This window comes from Centruroides sculpturatus, unplaced genomic scaffold (genome assembly GCF_000671375.1).
Source record: "Centruroides sculpturatus isolate CEXI.00-Female unplaced genomic scaffold, Cexi_2.0 scaffold106, whole genome shotgun sequence".
Lineage (NCBI taxonomy): Eukaryota > Metazoa > Arthropoda > Arachnida > Scorpiones > Buthidae > Centruroides > Centruroides sculpturatus.
In genome coordinates this window covers 918,455-933,553 of record NW_019384517.1, presented here as the reverse complement: position 1 = coordinate 933,553, position 15,099 = coordinate 918,455, and the positions used below count along the sequence as shown (strand labels likewise).

At 38.2% G+C, this 15,099-nt stretch overlaps 2 protein-coding genes and 1 pseudogene across 2 annotated transcripts; all 3 read right to left on the bottom strand.

The window, feature by feature from the left end:
* Positions 1-5,375: 5,375 nt before the first annotated feature.
* On the bottom strand, positions 5,376-6,164 carry LOC111622627. The gene is made up of 2 exons (XM_023365034.1): positions 5,424-6,164; positions 5,376-5,380 (listed from the first exon to the last, which is right to left on the bottom strand). The coding sequence occupies exons 1-2, from the start codon at positions 6,007-6,009 to the stop codon at positions 5,376-5,378; spliced, it is 591 nt and encodes a 196-aa protein (XP_023220802.1). The 5' UTR covers positions 6,010-6,164.
* A 4,479-nt stretch (positions 6,165-10,643) lies between these two features.
* Positions 10,644-11,828, bottom strand: LOC111622626. Its single transcript, XM_023365033.1, has one exon. The coding sequence runs from the start codon at positions 11,826-11,828 to the stop codon at positions 10,644-10,646; it is 1,185 nt and encodes a 394-aa protein (XP_023220801.1).
* A 704-nt stretch (positions 11,829-12,532) lies between these two features.
* LOC111622616 lies at positions 12,533-14,584 on the bottom strand (annotated as a pseudogene).
* Between the last annotated feature and the right edge of the window lie 515 nt (positions 14,585-15,099).

Genomic DNA, 15,099 nt, shown 5'->3' with positions numbered 1-15,099 from the left:
AGGGTACTTCCACTGCACGCGAATTTCTACTATATAAATGCCAGGTATTCACGCGGCTTCTCTGGTACTCGTGTGTACCCTTTGTGGGTTTACCGTTACCCCCCTTTGTATCTCCTATTATGTAATCATTGTATGGGGCAGGATCCCTATTGCTTACAGGGGCTGTTGCCTTACTTTTTGTATCTGGCATTCACAACATTTAGGTGAATGATTTCAACTGTTTCTTTTCTGTTGTTACTGCACATTAGTGAACAGTCTGCGATATATTAAACAGGGGCACTATAGTGTAATTAGGTTTTATACCCGCTACCGCCTCTTGCTAATAATGTAACTTTTATATTGTGTGTATTTATCTTGTAATTACAAATTGTTTTCAATAAATTTCTTGGTGCGGCCCACGACCTCCCTCTTCCTCTAAACTTCTCTTCCAACTACCTTCATCCCCTTTCGGCCCCTGTCACTTAACTTTCACTAATGTCTACTCTTCTCACTTCTTTCAACCCCTTCGAGGATATACCTATGAGTAATGCCTCCTATCCCCTTTACTTTACTTTACTTGTAACTTCATCCTTACAGATTACTTTGACCCTTTAAAGTTCTTTTTATTATTTTTTGACTTGGAATTAATCAATATGATTGTAACCGAAACGAACAACTACTCAATGCAACAGGCACGGTCATCAAGGGATCACTGGGAGCCAGTGACAGTCGAAGAAATATATATATTTCTAACGATTTGTATATTGCAAGGACTGTTATACAAACCCAGTGAGAAAATGTACTGGTCCAAAAATGAACTTTTAAAGACCCCGATTTTCGGTAAACTAATGAGAAGAACAAGATATGAGGAAATAAAAAAAAATGACATTTTGCAGACAATAGCAATTTTAATCCCAAAACACATGATAATCCAAAACTTTGGAAGATTCTGGTCTTCACCCTTCTGGATTTGGCTGGTCTTCACCCTTCAAAAGGTATTGGTGAGTCAACCGAGGATGCCCAATTCTCAAATGACTAAGAATAACTTCAGATCTCCTGCCATACTGTTTATTACGTGTCCAATTTTCTATCATCAGTTTGATCTCGTGTAGTTTATTGTGGATTTGGGCATTCCACATATTTTGCCATCTCTCTGCTAGTTGCTTTTTAACAACTAGCTTCAAATCACCACTATGGGAGGTGTTGACCTTTTAGATCAGCATCTCCATGATTATACTGTGGAAAGAAAAAAAAAGAAGTATTACAAAAAACTGTTCTTTCAATTATTAGACATTTCACTATATAATGCCTATGTGTTGTATCAAAAAAATGATGGACAGAAACCAAACGTGTTATTTCGATTGACTCTGATAGAAGCCTGATAACCATACCACACCGTAACGATGACCAGTAAACATGGTCGGACGAGAACTGCAGGTCCGTTAAAACTTACTAAAAAACATTTCCCGGACTTCATTCCACCGACCGACAAAAAAGTAGCTCCCACTAGATGTTGTGCTGTCTGTTGTAAAAACAACAAGGAAAAAAATTAGACCCTAAACAAGGTACCAATGTGAACAATTTCAGGTGGCCTTGTGTCCAGCCCCTTGTTTCAAGATTTACCATACAAAAAAAATTTTTAATATTATTTCAGATTTAACTGTACCACTGATTTTTAATATTATTTTGGTTTTAACTGTAATTTGTATTGGTATAGATTGCTTATTTTATATTCTGATTTGTATTCTCTTTTTATCATTATACTTTTTTATATTTTTATCTCTTTATTTTGATATTTTTTATTTTTTTTTGTGATTATAGCTATGTACTATACAATATGTAAAGTATGGTACAGTTGTCCCTTGATAATCTGATAGGTATAAGACCAAAGGGGTGTCGGATTACTGAAAGTGTCCGGATTACCGAAAGTGATAACATATTTGTCATTGTTTTCCTAGCAGTAGCCTACAATATTCTTACGTTTTATAAGTAAAATGCTGCCGAGGTTAATATGGAAATAAAACACCCATTTCAATTGAATGAAATATGTTTATTAAAAAAAATATGAAAGCCAATAAATGTACAGTACAGTACATACAGTATGTATAGTGACATGCTTCTGTGCAAGCAGACACGTAATGGGGACCAGGACTACGATGACCTTGACGGGAGGTGCGTTGGACTACTGAGCATGTCGAATTACAAAACGTCGGACTATCAAGGGACAACTGTATATTATGTATATTTGTAAATATTTTATTATTTTTCATTTATGTTACTTATAAATTTACTTTTATGCCATTAAATTTATTTTCATTTTAAGTTGTGTCATGTTTCATTTCTTAAATTATTTTTAAATGCTAACCAATGCTAACCGACGAATGGCAGCTTTCCAGCGCGATGGTAAGTCATGCAGAAAAGCCACCTTTCCAGGCCCTGTAAAGTTAGCTATCCGAAGGAAAAGGTGCCATTTAGGAACCAACTTTAGTGCATTCACAAAAATTAAAACAATATTTGTTTTTCAATTAAAATGAAGTGTTTTTTTAGATATTAAAAAACATAATGATTTTCCAAATTACATTCCAGCTGGAAGAAATGTACTTAAGGAATTAAAAGGCAAACTTAAAAAAAATTATATAAAAGCCATCAAAGAGTATAAAACAAATATCAAGAAATCTAGGAGTATGGCCTAAATAAAAAACTTTGTAAGCATTGTTGAAAATCTATCGAAGACATTAAGTTTCTGAGATTTATGAAAGTAATATCATAACTGGTTGGTTGGTTGGTTTTTGTTTATTGGCACAAGAGCCGTATACGCTATGCTGCGCCAAAGCAAATGGTTAAGAAATTTTAAACATGATATATAACTAACATATTACAGTAATAACTAAATAAATAAACAACAACAACGAAAATAAATATACACATATTAAGTACAAACAGACAACAACATGCAAAAATAAAATAAATATAAATTATGCAATAGTATTGTATTACAAACCTTAAATCTCCCTTAAGAGTAAGACAAATACCAAAAAATAATAAACATGAATGTAACTGAAAAGAACTGTGTTAGCAAAGCACTCTAAAATGTGCTTTAATTAAATTACTTTGATAATCTGAAACAGTGTTGTGACTCTTCTTTGATTCTTAAACACTATGTTGTGTAATAAATTCACTTTTAAATTACTTCTTTGTATCTTACTAATTCATGAGCAATGATAATCATGGAAGTTTTCTTTAAAATTACTTTTAATAATAATTTTTTTACTTGTCATAAATGAATGATTAATCAGAAACCTAACTTGTATTTTAACTATCTTCTTTAGTTTTCTTTATTGAGATATTAGTATTTTCTAAAAATATGTTATGCTATCATAATGTTGAAGAAANCATGTATTTTATTGTAAACTTGTGCATTCCACATATTTTGCCATCTCGCCACTAGTCGTTTCTTAACGAGTAGCTTCAAATCGCCTCCTTCAATATGCATTGTATGCTGTGAAGGACTAGCTGACTTTGCAGCTGCATCAGCTACTTCATTTCCTCTTATACCTACATGGCCTGGGACCCAACAAAATTTTATAGAGAAATTCATTGCAAGAAGATAACAAAACAATTTACGAATTTTAATCACTATGGAGTAAGAACTAGGTTCACATGAAATCAAAGCCTGGAGGAAACTAACTGAGTCAGTGTAAATCATGCAACAACGATTACCTTTTCTGAATACATACTTTAAAGCTAGATAAATAGCCTGCAGCTCTGCAATAAAGATAGATTAATTTGATTCAAACTGTTCTGCAACGATTTCATCCTGGCAAACAAAAGCTGAGCCAACATATTCGTCCGATTTAGAACCGTCAGTATAAATAGGAATTAAATTCTTGTCTTGGTATTGAATTTCTGCAAAGTGCTGTATGTAGATATAGTCTGAAGTGAATTCCTTAGGAAACTGCTTTAAGCAAAAGTCAACATTTATCTCAAGTTGACCAAAGTGGTATACAATCATCCTGAGCCTGTGAAATGTTGCTTCTATTCAGGTAAATCGTGCTGCTTGCATTCTCCATTCTTATGTTGAATGTAGGGACACAGCTTGGGCGAGCTACAAATAATGTTATCAGTTGCATATCTGATATTGTACAGTCAACTGATGGTTTAGCTTAAGATTTCTGCTTAATGTCATAAAAAAGAAACAACTGTTCTCTCCTGAGAAATAGTAGAGACTCATAAGCATCCACGTACAAACTTTGTACAAAAGAAGTTCGAAAAGCACCAGTGCACAAATGCAGTGCTTGATGGTGGATTAAATCCAGCATCCGAAGAGTAGATTCTCGCGCAGAGCCATAAACAATACAACCATAGTACAGCTTAGAGCGGACAAGGGCCCTATAAATCCTGAGCATAGAAACTTTGTCTGCTCCCCAAGATGAGCAGCATAATACCTTTAAAAAGTTTAGAGATTTTAAACATCTACTCTTCAAGTTGCGCAAGTGTGGAAAAAATGTCAGTTTTTGATCAAACCAAACACCTAAAAACTTAGCCTCATTCACCATTGGGATTTTAACCCCATTTAAATACATTTCGGGGTCCAGGTGCAACCCACGCCTTCGGCAAAAGTGAATGCACGAAAGGTCTTCTTTACGTTGAAACTAAAACGCATAGACCATTGGTCCAAGACCAATGGTCTATGCGATTTAGGGAGGTTTGCAGTTGTATCTCGATAAAACTCATGTTGCTAGACTGGTAGGAGATCTGAAAGTCATCCACATACAGAGAGTGTTTCACACTGGGAGAAAGGCAGTTAGCTATGCTATTAATTTTAATTAGGAACAGAGTCACACTCAAAATACATCCTTTAAAAACACCTTCTTCTTGGACAAAAGACCTAGATAAAGTGTTGCCCATCCTATCTTGAAATCTTCAATTCTGCAAAAAATTTTTTATAAAAACTGGCAAGTTACCCCGCAATCTAAATTCATGTAAATCACGAAGTATTCCGTAAGGCCAGCAGCGATCATAGGCCTTCTCTATATCAAAGAATACAGATACTAAGTGTTGTCGTCTAACAAACGCTTCGCGTATGGATGTTTCAAGTTTTACTAGATTATCCGTGGTACTTCTGTTCCTACGAAATCCACTCTGATGTGGTGAAAAGTAGTTCTTTTCCTCTAGGAGAAACATCAGGCGTCTGTTTACCATCCTATCAAAAAGTTTACAAAGGCAACTTGTCAAAAAGATTAATCTGTAATTAAAGGGATTCTTGTAATCTTTACCGGGTTTTGGAATACGAATAATAATTGATAGCCTCCAAAAGTTGGGAAAAGTACGTTCTGTCCATATTCTGTTAAACAGATGCAGGAGATTAGAAAGAGAATTGTTCGAAAATTTTTCAATCATGCTGTAGTGGATTTTATCCGGGCCTACAGCACTATTCCCAGAGCGAGAAATCACTGTTTGTAATTTGATTCTAGTAAATGGCACATTATATTCCTCATCAGATGAGCAGTAAAAGTTTAAATGTTGCTTTTCCTTTTGCACTTTGTAAGCCTGGAAATCCCTTGAATACATTATGTTGCTGGATGACAAGGAAACAGTTTCACCCAATGTATCAGCGATACACTGTATATCACTGATCACTGTGCCATTATTTTCCAGCATGGACAGAGAATGAGAAGCATATTTCCCATTAATTTTGTGGATTTTATCCCAGACTGCTTTTGAGCTAGTGGAAGATGTTATGCTAGAAGCATACTTCTTCCAAAAATCCCTTTGGCTTTGCCTTCTGATTTTTCTGGCATTTGCCTTTGCTTTTTGGAAAGCTATCAAATTTTCAGCACTGGGGTATCTTCTAAAAATCCCCCATGCTTTCTTTTGTGCTCTAAATGCTGCCTCGCAATTCTGATTCCACCATGGTTTAAAATGTTTTGGATATCTAGTTGATGTTTTCCCCATTGTTTTTTCCGCTGCCTGAATGATACTGGAAGTGACAACCTCAACTGCATCATTGATGTCTGCAGTATTGACCATTTCCTCAGTGATGTTAGCCAAAGAGGAGAATGTGGACCAATCTGCTGTTCCAAGTTTCCAGCGTGGTGGACAAGCTGTTTCACAGCTTTCTCTGCCTTGGTATTTTAGAAATATTGGGAAGTGTTCACTAGAGGTTGGTTGGTTGGTTGGTTGATTTTTATTGGCACAAAAGCCAGGCAGGCTATACTGCGCCACCACAAATGGTATGATTAGATGTATAAAATAAGTAGGAAAACATATATACAGAACAGTTTAACAATTCAAATCCAATGGTGATATGTGTCATGTTTCATTTCTTAAATTATTTTTAAATGCTAACCAATGCTAACCGACGAATGGCAGCTTTCCAGCGCGATGGTAAGTCATGCAGAAAAGCCACCTTTCCAGGCCCTGTAAAGTTAGCTATCCGAAGGAAAAGGTGCCATTTAGGAACCAACTTTAGTGCATTCACAAAAATTAAAACAATATTTGTTTTTCAATTAAAATGAAGTGTTTTTTTAGATATTAAAAAACATAATGATTTTCCAAATTACATTCCAGCTGGAAGAAATGTACTTAAGGAATTAAAAGGCAAACTTAAAAAAAATTATATAAAAGCCATCAAAGAGTATAAAACAAATATCAAGAAATCTAGGAGTATGGCCTAAATAAAAAACTTTGTAAGCATTGTTGAAAATCTATCGAAGACATTAAGTTTCTGAGATTTATGAAAGTAATATCATAACTGGTTGGTTGGTTGGTTTTTGTTTATTGGCACAAGAGCCGTATACGCTATGCTGCGCCAAAGCAAATGGTTAAGAAATTTTAAACATGATATATAACTAACATATTACAGTAATAACTAAATAAATAAACAACAACAACGAAAATAAATATACACATATTAAGTACAAACAGACAACAACATGCAAAAATAAAATAAATATATAAATAAATAATTAATTAAATTTCTTTATACAAATTAATGACTTTTAAAAACTCCAATACATTATAATGATTTGGTCTCTGGCCCAGAATCTCCTTAAAACTTGCATTTCCAAAATGCTGTCTACGACTGATCTCAAAGGCAGAGCAGTTGAGCAGTATGTGTTTAACACTTAGAGAGCAGTTGCAATACTGGCATACTAGTTGCTCTTCATCCTTCAAAAGGTATTGATGAGTCAACCGAGTATGTCCAATCCTCAGACGAGTAAAAATAACCTCAGATCTCCTGTCGTAAGGTTTCTTATGTGTCCAATTTTCTATCATAGGTTTGATCTCATGTAGTTTATTGTGGATTTGTGCATTCCACATATTTTGCCATCTTGCCACTAGTCGTTTCTTAATGACTAGCTTCAAATCGCCTCCTTCAATACACATTGTATGCTGTGAAGGACTAGCTGACTTTGCAGCTGCATCAGCTTCTTCATTTCCTCTTATACCTACATGGCCTGGGACCCAGCAAAATTTTATAAAGAAATTCCTTGCAAGAAGATGGCAAAACAGTTTTCGAATTTTAATCACTATGGAGTGAGAACTAGGTTCACATGAAATTAAAGCCTGAAGGGAACTAACTGAGTCAGTGTAAATAACGCAACAACGATGACCTTTTCTGATTACATACTTTAAAGCTAGATAGATAGCGTGCAGCTCTGCAGTAAAGATAGATGAATTCAATTCAATTTGTTCTGCCAAGATTTCATCCTGGCAAACTAAGGCTGAGCCAACATATTCATCCGATTTAGAACCGTCAGTATAAATAGGAATTAAATTCTTGTCTTGGTGTTGAATTTCTGCAAAGTGCTGTATGTAGATATAGTCTGGAGTGGATTCCTTAGGAAACTGCTTTAAGCTAAAGTCAACATTTATCTCAGGGGTTGACCAAGGTTGAATACTATTAACTTCAACCTGTGAAATGTTGCTTGTGTTAAGGTCAATCGCGCTGCTTACATTCTCCATTCTTATGCTGAATGTAGGGACACTACTTGGGCGAGCTTCAAATAACCTTTTCAACTGAGTATCTGATACTGTACAATCAACTGAAGGTTTAGTATAAGATTTCTGTTTTATATAATAAGAAAGAGACAACTGTTCTCTCCTAAGACATAGTGGAGGCTCATAAGCATCCACATACAAACTTTGTACAGGGGAAGTTCGAAATGCACCAGTGCACAAACGCAAAGCTTGATGGTGAATTGGATCCAGTATCCGAAGAGTAGATTCTCGCGCAGACCCATAAACAATGCATCCGTAGTCCAGCTTAGAGCGAACGAGGGCCCTATAAATCCTGAGCATAGAAACTTTGTCTGCTCCCCAGGATGAGCAGCATAATACCTTTAAAAGGTTTAGAGATTTTAAACATCTACTCTTCAGGTTGCGCAAGTGTGGCAAGAATGTCAGTTTTTTGTCAAAACAAACACCCAAAAACTTAGTCTCATTCACAATTGGAATTTTAACCCCATTTAAATACATTTCGGGATCCAGGTGCAAACCACGCCTTCGGCAAAAGTGGATGCACGATGTCTTCTCTATGTTGAAACTAAAACCATTGATCTTGGACCAATTTTCTATGCGATTTAGGGAGGTTTGCAGTTGTCTCTCAATGAAACTCATGTTGCTAGACTGGCAGGAGATCTGAAAGTCATCCACATACAAAGAGTGTTTCACACTGGGCGGAAGGCAGTTAGCTATGCTATTAATTTTAATTAGGAACAGAGTCACACTCAAAATACATCCTTGAGGAACACCTTCTTCTTGGACGAAAGACCTAGATAGTGTGTTGCCCATCCTAACTTGGAATCTTCGATTCTGCAGAAAGTTTTTTATAAAAACTGGCAAATTACCCCGCAATCCGAATTCATGTAAATCACGAAGTATTCCGTAACGCCAGCAGCGATCGTAGGCTTTTTCTATATCAAAGAAAACAGACACTAAGTGCTGTCGTCTAACAAACGCTTCGCGTATAGATGTTTCAAGTTTTACTAAATTGTCCGTGGTACTTCTGTTCCTACGAAATCCACTCTGATGTGGTGAAAAATAGTTCTTTTCCTCTAGGAGGAACATCAGTCGTCTGTTTACCATCCTCTCAAAGAGTTTACACAGGCAACTTGTCAGAGAGATTGGTCTATAATTAGAGGGATTCTTGTGGTCTTTACCAAGTTTTGGAATAGGGATAATAATTGATAGTCTCCAAGAGTCAGGAAAAGTATTTTCTGTCCATATTCTGTTAAACAGATGCAGGAGATTACAAAGAGAATTGTTCGAAAGATTTTTAATCATGCTGTAGTGGATTTTATCCGGGCCTACAGCACTATTTTTTGCACGAGAAATCACAGTTTGTAATTCGATTCTAGTGAATGGCACATTATATTCCTCATTAGATGAGGAGTGGAAGTTTAAATGTTGCTTTTCCTTTTGCACTTTGTAAGCTTGGAAATCCTTTGAATACATAATATTGCTGGATGAAGTAGAAAACGTTTCACCCAACGTATCAGCAATACCCTGTATATCGCTTATTATTGTGCCATTATTTTCCAGCATGGACAGAGAGTGAGAAGCATATTTCCCATTAATTTTGTGGATTTTATCCCAGACTGCTTTTGAGCTAGTGGAAGATGTTATGCTAGAAACATACTTCCTCCAAGAATCCCTTTGGCTTTGCCTTCTTATTCTTCTGGCATTTGCCTTTGCTTTTTTAAAAGCAATCAAATTTCTAGCAGTGGGGTATCTTCTGAAAATCCCCCATGCTTTCTTTTGTGCTTTAAATGCTGCCTCGCAATTCTGGTTCCACCATGGTTTCGGATGCTTTGGATATCTAGTTGATGTTTTCCCCATTGTTTTTTCCGCTGCCTGAATAATAGTAGAAGTGACAACTTCAACTGCATCATTGATATCAGCAGTATTGACCATTTCCTCAGTGATGTTAGCCAAAGAGGAAAATGCAGGCCAATCTGCCGTTTCCAGTTTCCAGCGTGGTGGACGGGCTGTTTCACAGCTTTCTCTGCCTCGATATTTTAGAAATATTGGGAAGTGGTCACTAGAGAGTGGATTAGATCCAACCTCCCATGTAAATGCTGAAAACAGATTCGGAGTTGCTAATGATAGATCAATGGCAGTGAACGTTCTTGATGGGGCATGGAAGTATGTCACTTCTCCAGTATTAAATAGGTACAGTTGGTGATTACCTATAAATCTCTCGATGGCTCTGCCTCGACGATTGATGTCAGGACTGCCCCACATAGGATTGTGACCATTGAAGTCACCCAGTAAAAGAAATGGTGTTGGTAGCTGTTCAACCAAAGTATCCAATTCATTCTCATTCACTCTGACATCTGGTGGCAAGTATATAGAACAAACTGTGACAGTTACTCCAATAGATATTCTAGCTGCCACGGCTTGCAAATTAGTGGTGATTTGTACCGGCAAGGATGGGATGTGATTTGAAACTACAATAGCCACACCTCCACTGGCACGGTTGTGGCTATCATCATCCTTGCGGTAAAGATTGAATCCTTTTAAAGAAATATTTTCTCCAGGTTTTAGATGAGTCTCCTGGAGTGCCACACAGAGAGATGAGGTAGATGACGTCAAGTGTTTAATGTCAGAGAAGTTGTTGCGGAAACCACGACAGTTCCATTGGATTATTTTATAATCCATTATGTGTTTGAGGCAGCATTTTTAGCAAGGTTGTCCCTCTTTAATTTCACAGGGGGTTTTTCTTTTGGAGGTGATGTTGGTGGTGTCACCCCCTTATTATTCTCTTCATCAGAGAAGTCAGAGAACTCGCTCATAGACTGAGTCTCTGATTTTTTAGTTTTAGACAGGGCTGCTTTTATTCTTTGTTTATTAAGTGGGTTCTTACTGGCTTTTTTGGAACCCACATTCCTAGTTGTTACCCCTGTTTTAGGTATGAGTGGTTTTGCTTTGTTATTCTCTTTTTCTGTTGCTTTGGTAGATGGTATCAGCAGACATTTTTCATGGCGAGTCAGAGATTCATCGGGTGAAACAGAAATGTCTGTCTGAACTCCACATGTCTTTGTGGATTTCAGAGCAGCAGCGAATGTCTTTTGTTTCACTGGTGTATTTAAGGTGACCATACGACGTGCCTCCGGGTAGGATATATTATTAATAGTCTTCAATCGCTGAATTTCTTTCTCTCTCTGCCATGAAGGGCATTTCCGAGAGTAGGCAGGATGAGCATCTTTGCAGTTCACACAGCATGGAGAACTTGTGCATTCATTACTCTCATGGTCTTCATTTCCACACTGTGCACATGCTTTTTTTCCTCTGCATGATGTTTGGGAGTGTCCAAACCGCTGACATTTAAAGCAACGTAGCGGGTTTGGGATGTATGGGCGAACTGGGCAACGGAGATATCCTGCCGCAACAGAAGATGGCAATGTTGGTTTGTTGAAAGTCAAAATAAGGTGTTTCGTTGGTATCAACTTGCCATCTCGACGGATTGAAATTCGTCGAACAGCAGTGACACCTTGGTCTGAAAGACCGATCTGAATATCCGATTCATCCTCAGACATCAGATCACTTTCAGATATCACACCACGTGATGAGTTCAAATTTGTGTGTGGTGTGATGGTTACCATTATGTCTCCTAGAGACTTCATTTTCAGAAGCTTTGCTGACTGTTGAGGGGAGGCTGCTTCTACAAGTAGATCTCCTGACCTCAATTTTTGAATTTTTTTCAGATTCCCAACGGTCGATTCAAACAATTTTTGAATCAAAAAAGGGGAGCGTTTAGATAGGGGTGTTTCTCCCATGGCATGAACGATAAGGTAGGCTGGTGGTAATGCATCAGTACATGTTTTAGGTTTTAATGAATCCATATTTAGATTTTAAAATTCAGCTCCTAGTGACCCCACCCACCATGGGGCCCAACAAGGGGATGCCGTCACATGGGAGACTCCCATAGACCGTCACACCAGGGTTTCCCAGGAGCTATACCCTCACAATGCAGTCAAGAAGAGCACATCTTGTATGACATGTCCGCCCGGTCTGCATCGATCGGTTGACTCCAAGCCGAGGTCAAAACTGACTCAACAACCAGCCGATTGGCTCAAACGGAGCCTGATTTGAGCCTCCCGTTTATCCGAAGCAGGGGCCAAAGCAGTGTGTTGGGAACGTTATGTTGCCCCTCAACTACCAGGATCCCCCTTTCCGGCATACGGGATACCACGCACGGCAAACACGTGGGTGGGCGTTCAGATCCCAGGGATGGTAAAGAAAAATTTCTAGACCATCTCTGGGAGGTCCCCTCACCACGGACAGGAACCCACATCGAGGGGGTGTTCACTAGAGAGTGAATTACATCCAACCTCCCATATAAATGCTGAAAACAGGTTTGGACTCGCTAATAAAAGATCAATTGCAGTGAATGTCTTTGTTAAAGCATGGAAGTATGTCACCTCTCCAGTATTAAATAAATATATTTCCTGATTGCCAATAAATCTCTCAATAGCTCTGCCTCGACGATTGATGTCGGGACTGCACCACATAGGACTGTGGCCATTCAAATCACCCAGTAAAAAAAAAATGGAGTTGGCAGCTGTTCAACTAATGAATCCAATTCATCCTCATTGACTCTGACATCTGGTGGCAAGTATATAGAGCAAACTGTGACAGTTACTCCAATAGATATTCTGGCTGTCACAGCTTGCAAATCAGTGGTTATTTGTACCGGCAAGGATGGGATGTGATTGGAAACCAAAATAGCCACACCTCCACTGGCACGGTTGTAGCTATCATCATCCTTGCGGTAAAGATCGAATCCTTTTAAAGAAATATTTTCTCCAAATTTTAGATGGGTTTCCTGGAGTGCCACACAGAGAGATTGAGTAGATGATGTCAAGTGTTTAATGTCAGAGAAGTTGTTGCGAAAACCACGACAGTTCCATTGGGTTATTTTATAACCCATTATGTGTTTGAGGCAACATTCTTTGTGAGAGTATCTCTCTTTAATCTAACAGGGGGTTTTTCTTTTGGAGGTAATGTGGGTCTTGTCACCTCCTGGTTAGTCTCTTCATCAGAGATATCAGAAAACTCACTCATAGAGTGGGCTTCTGATTTTTTACATTTAGAGAGAGCCACTTTCACTCTCTGCTTGTTTAGTGGGTTCTTACTAGCCTTTTTTGAACCCAGGTTTCTTGTTCTAACCCCTATTTTAGGTAGGGGTGTTTTTGATTTCATACTTTCCTTTTCTGGTGTTTCTTTTGATGAAATCAGTAAACATTTTGCATGCCGAGTAAAGGATTCCTTTGGGGAAACGAAAATGTCAGTTTGGACTCCACATGTCTTTGTGGATTTCAAAGCAGCAGCAAATGTCTTTTGTTTTAGTGGTGCACTTGAAGTGACCATACGACGGGCCTCTGGGTAAGGTAAGTTGTTTACTGTTTTTACATGCTAGATTTCTTTTTCTGTCTGCCATGCAGGGCATTTGCGGGAATGGGCGGGATGTGCGTCTTTGCAATTCACACAGCATGGAGTAGTAGTACATTCAGTACTCTGGTGACCTTCAACTCCGCACTGTGCGCATATGTTCTTCCCTTGACAGGATGTTTCAGAATGTCCAAATCGCTGGCATTTAAAGCAACGCAGCGGATTTGAAATGTACGGACGAACTGGACAGCGCAGGTATCCTGCAGTAATGCAAGTTGGTAATATCGGCTTGTTAAATGTGAGGATGAAATGTTTGGTTGGGATCAACTTGCCATCTCGACGAATGGAGATACGTCGAACGGCAGTCACACCTTGGTCTGACAGGCCAATCTGAATGTCTGTCTCTTCTTCAGACATCAGATCAACCTCGGATATCACACCACGAAATGACTTTAAGCTTCCCTGTGGTGTGACAGTCACTTGCATGTCTCCCAGTGTCTTTGTTGTCAGGAGTTTTGTCGACTGTTGAGGAGAAGCTGTTTCTATGAGTAAATCCCCTGATCTCAATTTTTGAATTTTCTTGAGATGTCCAATTGTCGATTCAAATAATTTCTGAATCAGAAAGGGAGAGGATTTAGACAGAGGTTTCTCTCCAGTACTATGAACTACGAGATATGATGGCTTGTTGAAAGAGCTAACGTCCTTTGTTAATGGTTTATCTGTATTTGGTCGGTTTTGTTTTAAAGAATCCATATTCAAAAAAAAATTTTCAGTTCCTATTGACCCCACCCACCACTGGGCCCAACAAGGGGATGCCATCACATGGGAGACTCCCATAGACCGTCACACCAGGGTTTCCCAGGAGCTATACCCTCACAATGCAGTCAAGAAGAGCACATCTTGTCTGACGTGTCTGCCCAATCTGCATCAATCGGTTGACTCCAAGCCGAGGTCAAGAATGACTCAACGACCAGCCAATTGACTCAAACAGAGCCTGATTTGAGCCTGCCGTTTATCCGAAGCAGGGGCCAAAGCAGTGTGTTGGGAACATTATGTTGCCCCTCAACTACCAGAATCCTCCTTTCCGGCATACGAGACACCACGCACGGCAAACACGTGGGTGGGCGTTCAGATCCCAGGGATGGTAAAGAAGACTTTCTAAACCATCTCTGGGAGGTCCCCTCACCACGGACAGGAACCCACATCGAGGGGAATATCATAATTCCAGAAGCTTATATGCTATTCTATTATTCCATGGATTTTCAACAATTTTTTTAGATATTTAATTTTGTAAGCAGACTGATTGTTCTTGAAAGAATCTTGCTATTGAAATGGTGAATACACATGGAGCCAGTTTTTACTTATACTTATGGTACCATATATATATATATATATATATATGATACTTATGGTTACCAGTTTCAAAAGAAGATAAAAAACTGTAGTGAACATTTTAAGGATCCTTGGGGCAACCCTACAAAGATGCCTTTAAGAAATACACTAGGGCCACTATACCAACCATAGCTAAGGACAACACTACTAGTACCAGATACGACATTAAAGACATCATCAAGAACCTTTTAGAATTCCACTTTCCAAACGATAATACAAAAGAAGATGACGACTCCCATCAACAAATTTGCACAAAAATCACTACAACTTACTCAAGCTTCCAGGATAGCTGGTTCACCTTTTCAGAGGATGAAAAAGTGATTACTATTC